This window comes from Hemicordylus capensis, chromosome 2, assembly GCF_027244095.1.
Source record: "Hemicordylus capensis ecotype Gifberg chromosome 2, rHemCap1.1.pri, whole genome shotgun sequence".
NCBI classification, from domain to species: Eukaryota; Metazoa; Chordata; class Lepidosauria; order Squamata; family Cordylidae; genus Hemicordylus; species Hemicordylus capensis.
Genome location: NC_069658.1, coordinates 15,709,296 through 15,731,182, shown reverse-complemented (window position 1 = coordinate 15,731,182; position 21,887 = coordinate 15,709,296). Strand labels below are relative to the sequence as shown.

At 44.4% G+C, this 21,887-nt stretch overlaps 1 protein-coding gene across 1 annotated transcript in view; it reads left to right on the top strand.

Annotated features, from left to right (window-relative positions):
- The window catches only part of MEX3C (mex-3 RNA binding family member C), a 49,396-nt gene extending 27,509 nt beyond the window's left edge, over positions 1-21,887 (top strand). The window contains exon 2 of the mRNA XM_053292724.1: positions 18,380-21,887. Coding sequence (XP_053148699.1) covers positions 18,380-19,608 — 1,229 coding nt within the window. The 3' untranslated portion in view covers positions 19,609-21,887. The remainder of the gene's footprint in view (positions 1-18,379) is intronic.

Sequence of the window (21,887 nt, the reverse complement as noted above, 5' to 3'; positions counted from 1 at the left end):
TGATATAGTACTTCTAAATGTAATATACCAAACATGAATTATTATATGAGCAAAGTGGGTTATACATAATAAATGCTCTGAAAGAAACAGTGTGACTTTAGACCCATAAAGGGTGATAGGAAAAAAGTATTGCATATATTTCAGTTTTTCCCAAAATTTCCTTTCCTCCCACCCCCGCTAAGGGAGAGAAAAAACAAGGGGGGAAATGGTTGTTTTTCATGACTTCAAAATTTCTGGAAATTTTACATCTCTAGTGAATTGTATTCCCTCATTGAGGGGAAGCAAAAGCACCCTAAACCATCTGCTTCTTGCTACTCTTCTTGCTCCATCTTATTTATTTATTATTTCTCTGTGTAAACCACCCTGAGCCATTTTTGGAAGGGCGGTATAGAAATCGAATAAATAATCATTCTCGTGGTTGTCTCTCCTCGTCCCCCCATTGCCTTCAAACAACTTTTTCTGCTGAACAGAGTTCACATTGCAGGAGACAATATTACAGTATTGTAATGGAGCAGTTAATGTTCCATAATGTGGGGACTGGCCACATACCCCAAGGGAAGGGCAGTGCATTCTAGGGTGAGCTTCCTCTAAACAGATGTAATACTTGGCACCTTCATTGTTCTTGGCCAGATGCTGCAAAGTAAGCAGGAGCGATCTTGTTTCAGTTCCGTATTCCTAAGTGAGCAGCACTGTGAGTGACGAAGATAGCACTTCCTCAGTTTGGCATGCCTCCCTTTGCGCTGAGTGAGATGGCCCAGTAGAGAGGAACAGGTGGGCTTGGCTCCTAGGAAGAGCTGATTATTTTAACAGCAGTGCTACGTCTTGGAAGGCACAGACCCTCCTGGAGATTAAATGAGGACTGAGGAGTGCTTAGCTGAGATGTTTGCCCTGTGGGACTTTGGCCATTGCTGCCTGACCTTGCTCTGCATGAGGTCATAGCCTGAAAAAGTGTTTACACTGTGACTTGGTTCTTGTGGATGGGGCGGGGGGGGGGGCGAGTATATTTCCACACTCAACTACTTTGCAGATGTTTGAGACAGTGGTTACTCCATCACATTCTCATTCTGTTTTGCCTTGTACAATTGTACATCTTTATGTTTGTTTCCCCCCCAGTATATTTGTCTACTACTATCTAGAAAAGTTCCGACTGCTGAATTGTCACTGTAGAAATCCTCTTGAGCCTTTTGGTTTATTTGTAAAAGATCGTGGCTTACACCCTTTGACAGGAAGCAAATGGCATTTAGATGCATTTTGTTTATGTTCTCAAGCACTTCTGAAAACAAATCATTTGAAAGGTAAATAAGTAAGTGTGACTATAATGGAAAGAGTGTAAATAGCTGAATGGAATGAGTCAGTGTAGAAATGTTTTCAGTTTAGTTGAAGAGTCAAGAATGTGTTTTTGTTACACAGTATCCAATAATTTTTATCTCTCCTATACCACTGTTTGCTTTTCTGACATGTTAATGTCTAAGTAGAAAGAACCAATGAAGCTAAAATGCTACAAGCTTGTCTAGACTGCTCGCTGAGGCACATGGGTTAAACTTGACTTCAGCTTACTGGTATCTGTAGTTTCTAGGGATGTGCATGGAACCGGTTCCGTGCACTCCCGGGAGGCGGGGGCAGGTTGCTTTAAACGGCAAGGAAGGTGGTCCAGAGTTGGCAGGGTTGCTGCTGGTGGTTTAAATGGCAGGGAAAGCACTACCTGCCAGCCCCCACCCCACCGCTTTTTCCCTGCCAGTACTCTCCCAAAAAGTGGGCATGCGGGGCTTCACTGTGCCTGCTTGCGGCCCGGTTCAGCGTCATGCACACGGCAGCCCCACACACCCGCTTTTTGGGAGAGTGCTGGTAAGGGGAAAGGGGCGGGGGCTGGCAAGTAGGCAGTGCCTTCCCTGCCATTTAAAGCAAAAAACCAACTCCTCTGCCCTCTGAACCGATTTGAACACTTGTTGACAGAAGCAGTTTGACACTCCTCGGCTGGAGCACTGAACGGTTTCATGCACATCCTTTGTAGGTTCCTGATGACACCTTCAATTGTTCATGTAGTGTTTAGAAAGTAAGAGGCAAAGGTACTAATTGAGTGCTGACTTGCAGAAATCTGGAAACAATATCTTTTTTACTTGTTTCTACAAGTTTGAGGAACCTGTGTCAGAAAAGCAGGATGTAAATTTAAATGACTCAGTAGCACAGCCACAATGGGATTGGGTTTGATGTGTGTGTCCTGGAACGCATACTGGATTTAACTCCTCCCCCCCCCCTTTTTTTGGATCCTATCTCATTTTGCTCACAACTGCTTCATAACTGACTGCAAGGTTCTGGAGACCTTGCGTGTTCTGGAGGCCATGGAGAGCAGTCAGCCAGTATCTGCAGGGTGCTTTTTACAGTTTAGGGATTCTTGCCATCCTGGATGATTCTGCAGCAGGGGGAAATTCCAGATCAGAGGAACAACCAACAGATACACATCTCTTCAGACCTTTGTCAGTCGCATATGGCATATGAAGGACATGCTTAGGAAGACGTACTTATCAGACTACAAAGATCATGGCATATAGGGAATGAGGCAGCCTAGTGTATTCACAGCAATGTTCCCTCTAACACGGATTCCCAGATAGTGACTGCAACTCCCAGAATCTCCAAGCAAAAGCCATTGAAGCTGGTGATTCTGAGAGTTGTAGTCAACAACATCTGGGAATCTCTGTTAAGAGGGAACTCTGATTCTTGGTCCAGGTTATCTTGGGTTTCATAGTTTAAAACAGATTTCTTTTGTTTGTGACCTCATTTGAAGAATATGCAGCTTCTGAGCGGTTACTTAAAATCAGGCCTACACAACTTGACTATTGGCCACTCTGGCTAGGGATGATGGGAGTTGTAGTCCAAAAACAGCTGGAGTGCCAAAGTTGTGCAGTCCTGCTTTAAATATTGGGAGTTTTATGTTGAAAGGTGGTATATGTGTATACTAAATAATGCAGCATATTCTCAGGTTGTATGGCTACCCTATGTATAATTGTTGACAGAGGGCTAGCTAGAGCATGCAGTAGTCTCCTCTATATGGATGGCTTTGTTCTCTTGTGCAGCTATGATCACATAGGGGACTGAGCTATCAGAATGTAAGTACTTAGTTCCACACAATAGCCTGGATCCCATAATCTCAGTAGTTCCAAAAAGAATCCCACTGCTGCCATTGAGATAATGGCTATCTCAAGTAATTTGGTATACCTTTACTTCTGGTCCATACGTTCCTTCTCCTTGAGGCCACAGATAAGCCCAAGCACATTCACATGGTGGAGGCCATTTCGTTAGAATACAGTTTCCATTCAGTGCTGTTTCTGTTTGCTTAAATCTCACTAGGCACATACATATTGTGAACTGATTCTTGTGTATTTTGCAGGATGATCTCCATTCCAGGGTTATGTCTGCTGTTTAGACCCATGGGCTTTTCAAAAATAGGATGTCCGCTTTGACCATAAATCCCCTGTACATCTGCTTCCCTGTTGTTGTCACAGTGAATCCTCTGGGTGATGTCATCAGAGATGTGTGTGGATGGGTGTGTTTCTTCTTTCGACAGGATTCCTGTGCTTATGCAGAATGTGGAAACCTGGGAATCTCGCAGTTTAGAGAGAGGTTCCTAGTCTTTTTGGTTGCTGAAAATTTCTTAGAAATGTAAAAGGTGTGTCTTAAGAATAGAGACTTCCAGTGGTCAAGAGTATGATTGTCTGGGTCCACCACAACTTTTGTTCTTCACCCTGGTGTCTTGCTACTCTCCTGTATTCATTGCCCAGCATTCTGGCTAATGAAATATCAGTGCAGCAGTGTTGCATTCCAGACTGGAGCCTGCAGCATTGCCTGTGGGAAGCAGGGGGCTCCCCTGCAGTTGCTTGCACCCTCTGAAAATAGCGTGCACTCACACTTTTTTGATGTCCACTCAGTTAATTTTAGATCCCGCTCAGGTTGAATCAGGAAGGTCCTACTCTTAATGCAGGTGCGCACACACTGCCTAGATACTGCCGCCTAGAACAAAACTCATTCTGCATACAGATGAAAAAAATTAGAGAAAATACTGCTCAAGGACATGTTTTCAGGAAGCTGCAGAAGGAAGGGGAATATCTTCACCACCAGTACCACCACCACGTGCTCCACTGCAGCCTTAGTCTGGAATGCACCGGCACTTGGGTAGTTGGGATGTTGGCCACTGCCCGCAGTCCCAGGAACTCACATGCCCTGATCCCTCTTGGAGGGGCAGGTGGGCTTTGCACTTCTCCAGTGGCTGGACACCATTCTCTTCTCCTTTTATGGGACTGAGAATTCAAGTGCATGCAGTCCATGGAATTATGAGCAGTTTACAGTGCGCTCTTGATCTCCTTCGTGCTCTCTCTGTTTAATTGCCACGTGCCGGTTATTCGACTACCTAATTCTTAGGAACTAAGTGCACAGTTACAAATAACTGAATAGTTATTCTGAGCTTACAATTTGGGTAAGTTTTCTGATGTCCGCTCAGTGAATTTTAGATCCTGCTCAGGTCGAATTAGGAAGGCCCTGCTCTGAATGCATGTGCGCGCACACTGCCACCCAGAACAAAACTCATTCCACACAGAGATGAAAAAAATTAGAGGGACCACTGGTTGGGGAATGCATGCATAAGCACAGGTTGCTGTAAGGAGCTGCTACAACTTTGATATGTTGTACTGTACAATATGTGGAGGTGGAGGCATAAAAGGTTGGCCCAGCAGGTCATTTCTCTTTCATTGGGCAACACAGGGTGGCTTACTTACTCTCCTGCTTGGGAGGTTGTTCTTCGTTGTAGTTGGTTATCAAGGAGTGAGTTGATGACTGTTTTATATGGAGCTTTTGTTTTGCTTTCCTTCGATGTTTGCATTGTGAATTGCAGTTCTGGATACTGGGAGCTTGTAGGGGTTATCTGACAAAGCAACATCATGGAAACATGTTTTTGTTAGGAACAACTACAGTGTTCACAGTACAATCTTAAGGAAAGTGGTATATTATGGTTTCCGGGTTCTGTTCTAAGAGACTGACACAGCTACTTGATTATCAGTATTTGTTTACTGAAGACCAGCTCTGCAGGAGCCCCGTAACACATGATTATAAATTGTATTTCAGCTCAAAGTGCTGTATTTCTGTTTTAGCATTCCCTTACCTATTGCATTACAAGTTTTGTACCTATTTCCTTGTGGATCACAGCCCTGGCACCTGTTCCTCTTGTGCCTGAGAAGAGTAAAATTGCCTCCAGGTATATCCAGTAGAGGAGATGTCAGAGAGTTCTAGCCTGTCTGGAGAAACCACCTTTTCTAATCCCTGAGGTGTGGGGACTCTCTTTAGTTATACTTTGGTGAAGTAACACACTCTGAAGTTGCTGGAGGGTGCTTCCATCTGTTCTCCATTTATTCCAATTGTGGCCAGAGAAACAGTCTGAGAAGGAAGTGTGCTTTTTCCCTCTTTATGGATAAACACAAGCAGTCTCCATAGATCTAAAATTAGACAAAATACCTCTTTCCCCCTGTCTGCCTGCGCCATCCGTATGCCCTACAAGGATTACTTCACCCACTAGAACCCATTGCTAGAGTTACAGTACAGGAGGCTCTCGTTTTATGCAGGTTTGGTTTCCGTGGTTTCACTTATATATGTTGAGACATGTATAAGTGAAGGTCTTGTTATCCCAAACCCTTGGTATAGGGTTTTGGCTATTCGTGGTTTTTGCAGGTGTGATTTTTTTGTTTCACTTTCAGTATTGTGGCTTATATCAGTGTGTTTTGAGGGAGGAGCTTTGTGGGTTGTTGAGTTGATGGTGGAAGCTTTTTCTAGCTGCTTTTTCTAGGAAAGGAGAGCTGGTCTTGTGGTAGCAAGCATGACTTGTCCCCATAGCTAAGCAGGAGCTGCCCTGGTTGCATATGAATGGGAGACTTGAAGTGTGAGCACTGCACAGGGGAAGAAGCCGCTCTGGGAAGAGCAGAAGGTTTCAAGTTTCCCCCCTGGCTTCTTCAAGATAGGACAAGATTTATTTTTTTTTAATAGGACAAGATTTTTTTATTGAACCAACAAACTACCAAAGCATACAGTACGTTGCCAAAGCACAATTAAATACAAAGTGGTTGTTTGTACATCATATATCTACAAAGATTTACACACAAGGATTTGGAAACCCACAAGGTTATGAAGTATATGCAGGTAGTACTGTAACTCGGGGTGGGGGATTTCAAGGCACATCAGGTAATTGGGGGGGGGTTACGTCCGACGTCCATTTCCATAATTTGTCCCATTGCTGTTTAGAAGAGATACTCTTGTCTTTTTGCACATAACCATACAAACTTTTCCAGAAGAGATTTACTGTCTCATCTGCATGAACCTCTTGTTTGCGTCTTCCCTCCCTATTCCTATGCAGGAGCATTGCATAAATGGCATACAGGTTTACTAACCTGATTACGAGAAGGGGAACGTTCCAATTCAATAGTATGAGGGCACCCGTTCCGTCCCGTTTCCTTGAAGGTTTCTTTCTGGGACCTCGAAAGGAGGTTCTATCGCTCAAACCCGAGGTTAGTTCTTCCCAAGTCTCTTTTTCCAAATCAGGCCACTCTAACAAGTTGCTTACTCCCTGCCACACTCTTTTGGCTACCACACTCTCTTTTAAGAAACGTGAGTGGGTTTTAGGGGTGTGCATGGTTCGGTGCCCCCCCAGTCTGGCACGGGGGGACTGTTACTTTAAGCGGGGGGGTGGTAGTACTTCCCTCCCCCCGCCGCTCTTCCCCCTCCGGCGCTAGTCTTTTGAAAAATCTTCTTGGGGCGGCAGAGTTCCTCCCTGCCGCCCCTGCCCCCATTGTTGTTTGTAAAGGCTTAAAAGAGACGAGCGCTAGCGGCGCACATGCGCCCTCCTCGGCGCGCGCGCCGGTTTCTGACGCTGCCGCGCGCGCGCCGTGACATATGCGGCGTGCGCGCGGCAGCGTCAGAGACGAGCGTGTGCGCCGAGGAGGGCTCATGTGCGCCGCTAGCGCTCGTCTCTTTTAAGCCTTTACAAACAACGACGGGGGCAGGGGCAGCAGGGAGAAACTCTGCCGCCCCAAGAAGATTTTTCAAAAGACCAGCACCGGAGGGGGAAGAGCGGCGGGGGGTGGGGGGAAGTACTACCACCCCCCCGCTTAAAGTAACTGTCCCCCGCCCATCCGGACCTCTGGACTGGTCCGGCGGTCTTTTCTGTTGTGCCCGGACCAAACCGTGCATACTCCTAGTGGGTTTCCCTGAATGTTTTGCCTAGCTCACTAGCTTTCTGTTTGCAGGTGATTTTAGGACACTCTTGCTGGTCCTCTGGGAGCCATGGCTTAGCCGCATTAAGTGGTAGTACTTGATGGTATAAGCGCCACCTTGTTTCCCATAAATGGAAAGGGACTTTTTTCTCCTTAAAGAGAGCAATAGGGTGATCGGGTTGCAACAAATACTGTGAAGTGCGGTGTTTGTAGCATTTACGTTCTAAATCAGGTTTTAAGAAACATAGGGCTGACGGAGATTCCTGCCTGCAACCTTGGAGAAGCTGCTGCCAGTCTGTGAAGACAATACTGAGCTAGATAGACCAATGGTCTGACTCAGTATATGGCAGTTTCCTATGTTCCTATGAGGTTGCAGTGTGTGTCTGGAGGAGTTTGGAGTTTCTTGTGCTTTGGAATGTCCTTTAGAGCTGCTGCTCAAGGTAAAGTCCAGGTCATATTTTGAATTGTTCCTCAATGGGGAGCGTGCTTTATTGGACAAATACTGTACAATACCAAGTCAGACCCTTGGTCCATCTAGCTCAGTTTTGTCTACACAGACCGGCAGCAGCTTCTCCAAGGTTGCATGCAGGAGTATCTCAGCCGTTCCCATATACTCGAGGTGTTTTTAAATGCAGTTTTGCCATTCGCGGTAGTTGTCAGGAACTTAACCCCCGCGTGAAACAAGGGCCTCCTGTATGGACTAGCTGACTTGATAGGGTTGCTGAAGAGTGCAAGAAGCCCTCTTTTTCCTCCTCCCATGTGTGCTGTTCTTTGTAGGACCTGGTTGATGCTGCCTCTTACTCGTTTAGCCCAGTTTTTTCCTTTTCCTAACTCAAGGAGTTTTCTCTTTCCTGAGCTTAGATTTCCAAGGGCACAGTTCCAGAAAAGAAGCTTTTTCAGTGCTACGTTTAGCTCTGGAAGACAGGTCTTAATAATAATATGTGAGTATATGCAGCAGAGTGCTCTTCCTTCACCACTGAGTAATTACAGACAGAAGCTACTCAGATTACAATTTTGAGTAGACTTGAGCATTGACACCTCTTAATTAAGCACTGAAAGGAAAGTGGGGTGAGAGACAGAACAGAACACAGCCTCAAGAGTGGGCTGCTTTCTCACAGATGTGCTTTGGCCTCCATCTCTCAAATCTTTCCTCCAGTCTGATTCATATAAAACCTTTCTGGGTCCTGAATGCTGAAAAGATGGTTGCAACTCTGCTACAGCCCATCTCTCTTAATCCAACTCTTGCCATCCACGACTGCTTGAAACAAAAGCGTCACCAAATTACAAATGTCACATATTAGTGCTGTGCCAGTTGTTTCATGTTCTGCAGTGTGTTCTCCCATGTTGTGTTTTAGAGCAAAAATGGTGTTTTTCAGGGAGACCTATGTATTTTTCTCCACTCCGGTACCTGTTTGCTGCCATCTGTTCTGCTGCTTTTCCTGATCTCCTCCTGCTTCATCACCATTTACTTTACTGGCTTATCTTTCTGGGTGTGTAGCCACATTGGCAACCCCGACTTATTGGGGATCAGCAAACAAGATGATGTGCTGGCATCATGAAGGAGCACTGCCCACACTCCCAGTGGGCAAACACTTTTTGCCCTCTTTAGCAGCAATGCCCCCAAAAGTTAATGAGTGGGAAGGTGCAACTCTCCCTTTCCTCTAGAAAAAGGGAAGTGCTGGTAGTTGCCTATGGTACGAAATGGTTTTTGGCATGATTCGGAATGAGTTAACCACACACTACCTCTTCCATTGCTCCCCACCCCCCGTTATGGAATATTTATGGCTTTAAACTTTTCCACATGTACCCTGGTCTGTATTTCTATATTAAAAGATTTATAGATCTACCCTTCAAGGCAGCTAGCTGATGACTTGTGCATAGGTTGGGTTGATCCTGCAGTATATTTTCATATCCTGTGGGCAGGAATAAGCATGCAGTGCACACACACAAAAATCATTTGCTAAAGAAATGCAAAAACTATGTCAGAATAAGTTACTCAAACTAAGCAGATTTGCATGCATTTGTTTTACATATATCAACTTTAGGCATGGAGGTTTTCAACAAAAAGTTGACATCTTTTTGGCAGTGATTACTAGAGGCAGAGGGTGATGGAAGGAAAAAAACTGGCAGAAATTGGACATCATGGGAAATTGGGTCGGATAAGAGGGACCCTGAAGTCCTAGATGCCACTCATATTTCCAGACTTGACTACCATCATAGGTAGCACCTGCCCTTTAAAAGCATGGTATGCTTTTATCATTCCCTGTATTAATAAAGTAGGGTGCCTGTGTGCAGACACTCTAATTGCCTAATTTGGGGGGGGGGGGAGGCAGGTTCAGAGAGGGAATAGAGACCCTTTAGCATTGCAGAAAGAGAGGAGAGCTGGTCTTGTGGTAACAAGCATGACTTGTCCCCTTAGCTAAGCAGGGTCTACCCTGGTTGCATATGAATGGGAGACTAGAAGTGTGAGCACTGTAAGATATTTCCTCCCTAGTATGCCTTATTGACTGTATAAATATCCTAGAGGTATTTCCATTTGCCAGATTTGAATATGGGGTGGGGAATCAACATTGCCTACTTGATGTGGTTCCACTGTTATGTTCAAACCAGTACCTTTTGGCATCTTTCTCTTATTTAGGGCTCAAATAAGTTCAGAAAAAATGAGGACCCAAGACTATCTCCATTAAATTGATTTTAAACACACATTTTAAATGTTCATTGTTTTTGATAATATAGCTTTTCTGGAAACCACTTCTTTGTATTGGGTGTTTGGGTGTTTCTGCTTCCGCCTGTTTCATTTGGAGTCACCTGAAGCCCTATTCACATACTACCTTCAACGCACACATAGCAGTACACAAAATCTGAACTCTGCATTTCGGGGGGGGGTGTCATGTCCCTGTTTTTAACATGAACATATGCACAGTCATGCACAGGGAATAGTATATTTGCATATAGATATTTGTGAGTGAATAAGGGATAAGGGGTAAATAGCCCTTAATTATTGCAGTAATGAGCACTCTTAGTGCTGTGTCCAAATTTGTTTGCCTTTTAGAGGAGGGCTCGCTCCCATGAAAAGTTGTAACTGAGCAGTGTAATTACTTCAATTCTTGTCATAGATCCATTTTAATTCATTCCTAAAGCTTTTAATATGTCAGGTCCTTGAATCCGCTTTCTCTGCCCCCACCCAGCTGCCACATTTTGCAGTTCATGAGAAAGTAGTTTTAATTCCCAGCAAAGTAATGTGAGACTTAGCCAGTTTTTTGAGGCTGAAAGATATGGGTTAGGAACAGGTAGTGTGCTCAGGAGCCTAGAAGTACAAGGGAGGTGGCTAGTGTAGGGATAAGGAAGAATTCTGAACCCAGTTGATTATCATGAGCCATGTGCATTTTTAATATAAAACAGAAATATGTGTAATTTAAGTATGTTTGGGGAAGATATTTTGATGATGAATCAGTTATGTAGCATATAGCCCAGTTTTATATTTATCTGTTGTCACAGTGTCTGCATGTGGTAGACACGCACATGTCTAGTCTGTGTGGGAGATGCAAGTTTTCCTCCTTATAAGCCTTGTGCTTCCAAATCCGATAGAGTGTGCAGGAAGCAGAAAACATCTAATACACTGGCCATGCGAGTCATCATAGTGTAGTGTGATGTCGGGCTTTTAGATGGTATGTTAGGATGCGGCACGTTATGGAAGTAATTAATGGGGAGGGTTAAGGAAGTCAGAGATGGGAGTAAATACAAACATTAAGGTCATCCATTGGAACTGCATGAGAAGGTTAATGGCCTTTGTTTTGGCCTGGCTGTCTTTACAGTAGAATGTTGTCGGTATTCTGCCACCAGTTCCTTACCAGTGAAACTCACTTAGCATTGATTGATGACACATTCAGAAGTTTCAGGTGTCGGAGGCTGCGGCTTCTCTTGATGGCAGTTCTTTCTCTCAAAATAACAGAGGAGAGGTTGACCTTGGAGTCTGTAGAGTCAGCTTTCCTTTCAAAGACACTTTTTGAAGGGGAGAAAACCCATATTTTCATGGTCCTGTTTTTTGTTTGTTTGTTTGTTTTTGTTTGTTTGTTTGTTGCTTTGGATAAAAAAGCGAGAGATTGGGGCTTGCTTTTTCTGTACTCCTGGTGAGAAACCAAAGACCCTTATGGTCCGGTACATGGGATGTCTTCAGACAGGAGATAAAAATGTATGCAAACCCTCCAGTGATTAGAATGTAGATACTGCTCATATGCCCGATTTTGAGCACTGACTTCCCAGTTTGGAAGGTGAGGCACAGAGATCATTGCTTCTGCTGGACAGTAGAACTAATGCTGGACCATTGCTGGACAGAGCAGCTGTGGTGGCTGCTGATGTTGGGAAAGGAGGGTGAGGGGATTTTCACTTTCTTCCCAGTTTGCTTAGGAAACTGACAAGAGGCATATGGTGGGAAGCAGTTCCCTCTAATTTTTTTCATCTGTGCACAGAATGAGTTTTGTTCTGGGCGGCAGTATCACAGCAGTGTATGTGCACGTGCAGTCAGAATGGGGTCTTCCTGATTCAACCTGATCTAAAATTAACTGAGCGGACATCAAAAAACTTGTGGTGCACATGCCTTAGAGCAGGGGTTCTCAACGCTGGGTCCCCAGATGTTATTGGACTTCAGCTCTCATAATCCCCAGCCAAAGGCCACTGGGGCTGGGGATTATGGGAGTCGAAGTCCAATAATATCTGGGGTCCCAACATTGAGAATCCCTGCCTTAGAGGGAACACTAGTGGGTAAGGCTGGAAGTCAAACATTCTGCGTTTGCACCAGCCTTTCCCACTGTGACATTTCTCACTGTATTTATTGAAACCCTTTTACACCTTTATGCAAAGTGTGTTGAATGTTCTCAATTGAACATTCACAGGTGTCGGTCATTTTTTACCTCCTGTGCTTTTCCTGCTTATTATCCATATATCCAGAATCATAGAAGTTTGAGCTCAGCTTTGGTGGTGGTAGGTTGATGGTTCCAGATGGGGAAGTGAATCCTTTCCTGGACGATAGGCGCTGTCAGGATCTCGTTGTGCAAGTGATGGCTGCAGGAGGAGGTACCCTCCAGTTAAGCACATGGCAAGCTTCCCATCCCTCCTTTGCTTTGGAATAGTTGAGCCAAGAAAAACTGAGCAGGCATTTAAAGGAATCTCTGTGTTCTAAACCATCTCAGTCTTTGTCTCCTTTTCCGTATTTGTTTCACATCTGGTGAGAATTATTTGGGTGGGGTAGGGGGTACATAAGAACAGCCCTGCTGGATCAGGCCCAAGAATACCCATCTAGTCCAGCATCCTGTTCCGCACAGTGGCCCACCAGATGCCGCTGGAAGCCACAGGCAGGAGTTGAGAGCATGCCCTCTCTCCTGCTGTTACTCCCCTGCAACTGGTACTCAGAGGCATCCTGCCTTGGAGGCTGGAGGTGGCCCACAGCCCTCCGACTAGCAGCCGTTGATAGACCTCTCCTCCATGAAGTTATCCAAACCCTTCTTAAAGCCATCCAGGTTGTTGGCTGTCACCACATCTTGTGGCAGAGAATTCCACAAGCCGATTATGCGTTGTGTGAAAAAGTACTTCCGTTTGTTGATCCTAGATTTCCCGGCAATCAATTTCATGGGATGACCCCTGGTTCTAGTGTTATGGGAGAGGGAGAAGAATTTTTCTCTATACACTTTCTCCACACCATGCATAATTTTATAGACCTCTATCATGTCTCCCCGCAGTTGTCTTTTTTCCAAACTAAAAAGTCCCAGGTGTTGTAGCCTTGCCTCATAAGAAAGGTGCTCTAGGCCCCTGATCATCTTGGTTGCCCTCTTCTGCACCTTTTCCAGTTCTACAATGTCCTTTTTTAGATGTGGTGACCAGAATTGTACTCAGTACTCCAGGTGTGGTCACACCATAGTTTTGTATAAGGGCATTATAATATTAGCAGTTTTATTTTCAATTCCCTTCCTAATGATCCCTAGCATGGAATTGGCCTTTTTCACAGCTGCCACACATTGAGTCGACACTTTCAACAAGCTGTCCACCACGACCCCAAGATCCCTCTTACTTGGGTAGACTTAGGTTTCACCAATAGTAAGAAATAGCATGGTTGTTCTGTAGAATATTACAAGATATTTATTGAGGAAAAGAACTATCCACTCCTTTGTATGTAATAAGACAACAGTAGACTTTCATTTTTTCAGAAGAAATGGAAGTTGTCTGCATAAATTAGCTGAGTGACTTTATTTCTAGTGACAGAGTAGGGTGTCGGGCAAGATGCTGATGGCACTGTCATTTCCAGCAGAAGCCAAACTGGTAGTCTTTTGAACAGAGACTCCAAATAACACAACACAGGTTTTCCAAATGGAGGTAATCATTCTGCCTTTTTTGTGGTGTATCTCTGCTCCTGAACCTTGCTGGCGTAATCTTAAAAACTCTTCTGAGTGGGAAGGCAGTAAGCATGTAGGGTGCACTTTACTTTAAAAGCAGTTGTTGGGAACATTGCCCCACAAATTTAGAAGAGCCTTTTAAATGCCATACTGCAGAATGTTTGGGGAATCCATGAAGGCTCTCTTATATTTGATTTTTCCTCCTTAAATTTTCCTAAGTGTTGGAGCTCCTGGAGAAAGATGGGGGCATGTACTTTTCTACCAAGAAGAGGGGTGGTGCTGTCTCCCTCATTAAAAGATTTACCTCCCACTTTAAATTCTCGAAGGAAGTCAAACACCACATATCCTAGGAACACAGGAAGCTGCCATATACTGAGTCAGACCATTGGTCTATCTAGCTCAGTATTGTCTCCACACAGACTGGCAGCGGCTTTTCCAAGGTTACAAGCAGGAATCTTTCTCAGCTGTGCAAAAAGACAAGAGTATATCTTCTAAAAAGCAATGGGACAAATTATGGAAATGGACGTTGGATGTAAACCCCCCCCCCCCGATTACCTGATGTGCCTTGAAATCCCCCACCCCGAGTTACAGTACTACCTGCATATACTTCATAACCTTGTGGGTTTCTAAATCTTTGTGTGTAAATCTTTGTAGATATATGATGTACAAACAACCACTTTGTATTTAATTGTGCTTTGGCAACGTACTGTATGCTTTGGTAGTTTGTTGGTTCAATAAAAATATCTTGTCCTATTTTTAAAAAAAATAAATCTTGTCCTATCTTGGAGAAGCCAGGGAGGGAACTTGAAACCTTCTGCTCTTCCCAGAGTGGCTCCATCCCCTGAATATCTTACTATGCATACATTCTAGTCTCCCATTCATATGCAACCAGGGTGGACCCTGCCTAGCTAAGGGGACAAGTCATGCTTGCTACCACAAGACCAGCTTTCCTCTCCTCTCCTACTAAAAATGACATAAAAGCAACGAAAGACCACAAACCAAGGTGAAGGGGGTGAGGGGAGCACAGCAGCTCACATACAGAGCAAGAAAACACTGGTGCGGCAAGAGAGCAACTTCTCAACTGACTGCACTGGTGCAGCAGGGAAATGACCATTTTTGACTCGCTTACTTTTCCTAAGGAAGCCCTCTGTGCCACCCGAAACTATATCCCTAAGGATTATGCTGCCCTTTGGGACATATTTTCAGAGGGCTTCCTGGGGGAAAGTGAGCGAGTCAAAAATGGTCACTTCCCTGCTGCACCAGTGCAGTCAGTTGAGAAGTTGCTGCACCAGTATTTTCTTGCTCTGTATGTCAGCCAGCAACCCCGTCACAGTCAGCCCATATTTCAAAAGGGAAGGCTTTTTCACACTTTGATGCCAACCCTCACACTTCTGATGGAAGGGGAACTCAAAGAGCAGCCTCCTAAAAGGGAATCTTCTGGGTCAAGCAGCTTGAGGTGGAAAGAGATGGTCTTTCAGGTGGTGAATGATAATTGTTCATAATTCTCCAATCTGAACCCTCACACTAGGCCTACACCACCGCTGCACAGCTTCAGTCCTCCAGCTGTTTTTGGACTACAGCTCCGATGATCCCAAGCCAATAGTGGCCAATAGTCAGGGATTATGGGAGTTGTAGGCCAGCATCTTCAGGAGGGCCGAAGTGCAATCCTGGCCTACACACTTAAAAATGATGATCAGATCCCTGACTTAGGGACCACAAAGAGGCCAGATGTCTCCCTGATCAGTAAGGCTGCCACTGATGGGGCAAATTCTCTGAATTGATGGGTAAACATTAGGGTTCCTCAGAATCCCCCCCCCCTCAAAAAAGCTACACGCTGAGAATTTAATTGGATCAGGTGATGGACCTTTGGTGCCCTTTTAACATTCCTGCTAGCTGAAGATGCATCACCATTTTAGCAAAGCAGTAAGTAGGGATGTGCATGAACCGGTTCAGAGGCCCTTTTATGGACCTATGAATTGGTTTGAAAGTCCAGCTGTTTGGCCAGTTCGAAGGTGGCGGGGATAGCTTTAAGGAGCAGGGAGGGTGCTCTTGCTGCCGCCACCCCACCCCACCCCGGCCACCTCATTTCCCCCGCTGGCATGTGTTAAAAACCGGTCCTGCGGGGCGGCAGCGTACCTCCTTGCAGAAGTACCCGGTGCACGTGTGGGAAACGAAGCAGGTGGAGGAAGGAAGAGCAGCCTCACTGGTCCTTGGAACCAGCAGTTGCCAGTTTCATGCATATCCCTGGCAGTGAACACAGATGTCCTTGCAGGAATGGTGAAGCTATCCTGCCATAAAGAGAAGCTGTGCTTGCACTTGGTTACATTGAGAAGCTTAATGCACGAGTGGCAGGGACATCTTAACAGTGCTTGAAAGAATCTCTTGTCATAAGTGAAGCATTTGTATGCAATTTCAAAAATAAAATTGTTCAAGAGTTCAATTGAAATTGAATAAAATTGTTCAATTTCAAAAATAAAATTGTGAACGGGGGAGAGGAGAGCTGGTCTTGTGGTAGCAAGCATGACTTGTCCCCATAGCTAAGCAGGGTCTGCCCTGGTTGCATATGAATGGGAGACTAGAAGTATGAGCACTGCAAGATATTCCCCTCAGGGGATGAAGCTGCTCTGGGAAGAGCAGAAGGTTCCAAGTTCCCTCCCTGGCAGCATCTCCAAGATAGGGCTGTGAGAGATTCCTGCCTGCAACCTTGGAGAAGCCGCTGTCAGTCTGGGAAGACAATACTGAGCTAGATAGACCAATGGTCTGACTCAGTATATGGCAGCTTCCTATGTTCCTATGTAAGAGGAATGCCACTGCCTGATTAGTGAGTGTGAGTTGGTGGATTTATATCACACCTGTACTAAAATGGGTGTATTGATCATTTATTTTTATTATTATTTATTTATTTAGCATGCTTGTATACCACCCACTACCAAAGTCTCTAGGTGGTTTGCAACATTAAAACAAAAAGATTAAAACAACTTAAAACCGCCTTGGGATTGTTCTAATGAAAGGTGGTGTATAAATTTTACAATAAATAAATAAAATAAAACATATAAAAGTTTAAATTAAAATAGCTAAAAAGCTTGGCTGAAGAGATGCATCTTCAGTTGTTTCCTCAAGGTCAACAGGGATGGAGCATCAGCAAGTGCATCCCACAGCTCTGGGGCAACTACAGAGAAGGCTTGCCACTGAGGTGTCACCAGATGAGCCGGTGGCACTCTCAGAGTGGTGTATTTCCAGGCCGATTCACTGTCCTGGCTTTGACCTATAAAGCCCTAAATGGTCTGGATCCTGAGTGCCAATTTTCATATGAACCTCCCCAGATTGTGCAATCAGCAGAGGAGGTCCTGCTTCCGGGAGTGTCCTATTTGGAGGCAGGATTGACCTCCATGAGCAGCCGAGCTGTTTTGATTGCCACTCTGGGGCTTGGACAAGCTGTGTGTTTGGCTCCGTCCCTTCTGATGTTTGGTAAGCAGGTTAGGCTGCTTTGGGTTCTTGCATGTTGGTCTGCTGCTCCTGTTTTCTGTTGATTGCTTTTTACTAGGACTGTGTTTTATGTTTTGCTTGCTTTGAAATGTGTTTACATGAAAAGCAGTATATAAACAAATCCCCTTTTCAGCTTATTCTGCCCTTGAATTGTTGCATTGGAAAGAAAACTGAAATGTTGGCTGCACGAAGTGGGTGTGGGTTTCAGCTAATTGCTTGGAAAAGATTTTCATAGATGCCTCCGAGTCAGTGCAGCCCTGAGGCTAAAGAGTTAGGTCAGGATGGTAGAAACCCAAGTTAAGTGTGCTCACTCGGCAGTCAAGCTGAAACCATGTAGTCTTTGGCATCATGCTCTCGCTGTGCTCCACTTAGCCTCATAATCGCTTTGGAAACACATCATAGATAAGACGGCTTCTTAAAATTGAATTTCTATTCCGCCTGATATAGAAATCTCGAGGCAGTGTACAAATTAAAGACTTGTTTGTGGTCTTAGTTAAAAGAGGCTTGTAAGTAGCCTTTGCCCATGGCAGGCCTTGACAAATATTCTTTGGACCTAGGACCCCAGGACACTTGGCCAAATTACTGGACAGTGGTGGCCATTGTAGTGGGGGAAGGTAAATGGGCTTCTCTTTGTCCGCTTTATAAGTAACATACTTGGAACAGGAACAGGGCTGCCTGGGACAAATAAAGATTTTACTAAATAACTCTGCCTCTGAGTGTCCTAATCTAGGCTCTGTCATTAAATTTCTAGGGGCCATGTCATGGCCTATGGTAAGTAAGAATGGCCTCAGCCTGGCAGACTAGCTTTTCAAATACTGATCCTTTCCTTCTGCCCCCCACCCCACCTCACCCCGCTGGCCACAAAGCTTGTGTGCACAGACAGGCTACTAAAGCTCTCTGTAAGAGTTGAAATCAACTTGACGGCACACTTTACCTTTAAGCTTAAGTAACTAGGGTGAATTTATTTGCAAAGCCAGCTTGGTGTGCTCTCTCACTAGTAGCCATCCCTATGTGGCAGTTTGTTAGACTCAGTATGGTAGTATTCAGCCCATCCTCCCACTAAATGAGAATGGAGGTGCTTTGCCAGAGAAGGTATTCCTGTTTTTCACTGACTTGATGGGGAGGGGGTAGCAGCAGCAGGAAAGAAGCAGAGTGACCTCCCAAAGCTATTTAGAGGCTAAGCTTCTCTTCCATCTTTTTGATCTCAAAATTCTTTACTAAAACACTTCTCTTTTTGGTCTGTGTGTTTTTTCCATGCAGGTTGCAAAATAAAGGCATTGAGAGCTAAGACAAATACGTACATCAAGACCCCTGTCCGTGGAGAAGAACCCATTTTTGTCGTGACTGGACGCAAAGAAGATGTAACCATGGCCAAAAGGGAAATTCTTTCTGCTGCTGAACACTTCTCGATGATAAGAGCTTCACGCAACAAAAACGGCCCAGCTCTGGCAGGCCTGTCCTGTAACCCCAACCTGCCAGGCCAAACGACAGTCCAGGTCAGGGTGCCTTACCGTGTCGTCGGGCTGGTGGTTGGCCCAAAAGGCGCTACGATCAAAAGAATTCAGCAGCAAACTCATACCTACATAGTTACTCCCAGTAGAGACAAGGAGCCTGTCTTTGAGGTTACCGGCATGCCTGAAAACGTAGATCGTGCTCGCGAAGAGATCGAAATGCACATTGCCATGCGCACTGGGAACTATATTGAACTAAATGAAGAAAACGATTTCCATTACAATGGTACAGACGTGAGCTTTGAAGGGGGAAACCTGGGGTCCACCTGGCTTACTTCCAACCCAGTACCTCCTCCAAGCCGCACCAGAATGATTTCTAATTACAGAAATGACAGCTCCAGCTCTTTAGGAAGTGGCTCCACTGATTCCTACTTTGGAAGCAATAGGCTGGCTGACTTCAGCCCAACCAGTCCTTTTAGTACAGGCAATTTTTGGTTTGGAGAAACGTTGCCTTCTGTAGGTGCGGAGGATCTTGCAGGTGACTCTCCCGCATACGACTCCTTGCCGACGCCTTCTCAAACAATCTGGACACCTTTTGAACCTGTTAACCCACTCTCCAGTTTTGGTAGCGATCCGGCTAGTAACGTGAAAGCGCCACGGAGAGGGAGTCAGCCATCCACGCCTCGCCTGTCACCTACATTTCCTGAAACCCTCGAACATCCCCTAGCGAGGAGAGTAAGAAGCGATCCCCCCAGTACAGTCAACCAGGTTGGCCTTCCAATCTACATCCCTGCTTTTTCTAATGGTACCAACAGCTACTCTTCTTCCAATGGTGGTTCCACGTCGAGCTCCCCTCCGGAGCTGAGACGGAAGCATGACTGCGTGATATGCTTTGAGAATGAAGTAATCGCTGCCCTGGTTCCGTGTGGCCACAACCTCTTCTGCATGGAATGTGCCAACAAGATCTGTGAAAAAGAAGCACCAACGTGTCCAGTTTGCCAGACAGCTGTTACTCAGGCGATTCAAATTCACTCTTAAATATATAGAGATATTATATATGGACTTTTTAAACTCTTAATGGCTTGGATGTAATGGTACCCCCTAAGTAAACCTATAATGAACTCAGACTGTTATTGGGCTTTCTTGGGAATAGGCTAATGTTTGTGAGGCATGTACTCTTTAAAAAAAAAAAAAAAGGCTCGTACAGTTAACACTAAGCGTAGCCATTAGCCAATCTTCCATTTTGGTTCCAGCTGTGGCACCTGTAGCAAAGAGATGTCTGGAATGAAGCTATGCTGTGGCAGGAACTTAGATCAGTTTTGGAGCCAGATAAAGCACGGACCTTTGCAGGTTTTCCAGATGTTCTTGACTATGTGGTGGTGGTGGTGGTAGTAACAGTCTTGACGGCAAAAAGCCTGGTACGGTCCTGAATGTAGAAGCTGTCAGTTTAGGGGGAGGGTACAAAGGATTCTCAATGTATCAAACATACTTCCAATGCTGCCTTCTTTACACTGCCAGTTCTTCAAAACAGGTTTGGGGCACCTTTTTTTCCCTCTTTACAACATTGGCGTCACTGTTCTGATGTTGCAAACAATTTTATGATGCACAGATTGATTTCCTTGCATTCAGAGACTAGTGTAGTGGTAGTTTTTATTAATGAGATCATTGTTCATAGGGGACAGAGGGGGCAAAGTGGTATGAACTGACCACCTTCTCATCCAATATGCAAATAAGGCATCTTAAGAGAATCAGGAACTGTGTGGGTCTTCCATTGCTGAAGCGTGGGAAAGTCTGCCTTGCCTCAGTGAATGTTGAGGAACACAGGAGTCTCGCACATTGAGCTCCCCCGTCAGGAGGGGCTTCCCTGTGCGTTTCAAGGAAGAGAGCTCGTCGTACTGGTTGCTCTGTGTGTGCATGGATTGGCTCCAGCCCTTGAAGTGAATGGGATCCTCTGTGTATGCTGGAGCACCACATGTGCATGAACACATGTGGAATTCTGGATGGGGATGAGCCGTTGAGGGCTGTGGTGTCTCCATACCCAGCGCAGTCCACCAAGTCTCTCTCTCCCCACTTCCCAGTCCCCATCTGCTTCAGTGAGGCATGCATGGGGTGAGAGAGATTTGTTGGTTTATCACACCCATTATATATCCGGTAGATAGGATGCAAACATTCCATTGGCTAGTTTGATCAAGCTGTTCTTAAATTAACTATTTTAGAGGATATCAGAGTTCAAAAATGTGAATCATTTTTACGTTTCATCCATACTTGCACATTATGTGAAACATGTATTTTATTTTTAGTAGCGTGAGGGAGGCAGGGGAGGAGTCTCATCCACACCCTTCTATCCTTCATGAAAGCAGCTGTGACTGAGCAAGCAGTTTCATTTCAAAACCAGACTTCCCTGTCTCAAGGAAAAACGCACTTCCCTGTTCTATTCCTTTTTTTGTTTCTTTGGTTTGTTTTCTTTACATTTCAACCTGTGGATGTTTCTAGCTTCTTCATCCTCAGAATGTTCCCAAATCTGTGCTGGCATTTGAAAAAAGAACACTCAGAAGTTCTGATGGATTTCTTTATTGTTTGTCTCTCTCTCTCTCTCTCTCTCTCTCTCTCTCTCTCAATCTCTTTTTTTTTTTTTTGAGCAATATTTTCCCAAGTTGAAACAAATAGGGTTTTTTTCTCAGTATAGCAAATTCTATGTGTATTGAACTAGTAAATATACAGAAATCTTTATTTTTTATTTCCACTTGAAAGAGTTACATTTCGTATAAAAAAGTTTACAGATAACGGTTTTTATTTTATGATTTTTTCAGTATAAAATTTGCCTTGATGGCATTATTATTATAATATTATGAGATGCATAACTTTAACGCTAAGAGCTTGTAGGATAGTTTAAATGTCAGTATTGAAACCTTAATCTTTAGCTGCAGTCTTGTAGATATGAACAATCTCGTTCACAGAGCATGTATTTTGTATTCTATTGCATTGTACACGGCAACTAATAAGCCAAGGAGTCGACAGACATTAGGTGCGTGTACCATTTCTATAAACCACAGATTCAAGAATGACAAAGCTCTCTATAGTTTAGTATTTGCTAATTTTACTACACTCTTTTTGTTATGTATATGTAGGGAGGTCATAGGGATTATAAATTCAATTTGAGTAAAGTATAAAAAAACCATATATTTTATGATAAAGGGCCTTTAACTTATTATGGCCAAAGCACTGATATTATATATTTGCTGTAAAGAGAATTATAAGAGTTTTATTTTTCTGATATTAAAAGTTACTTAATAAAGACTTGTTTCCATTAACTTGAA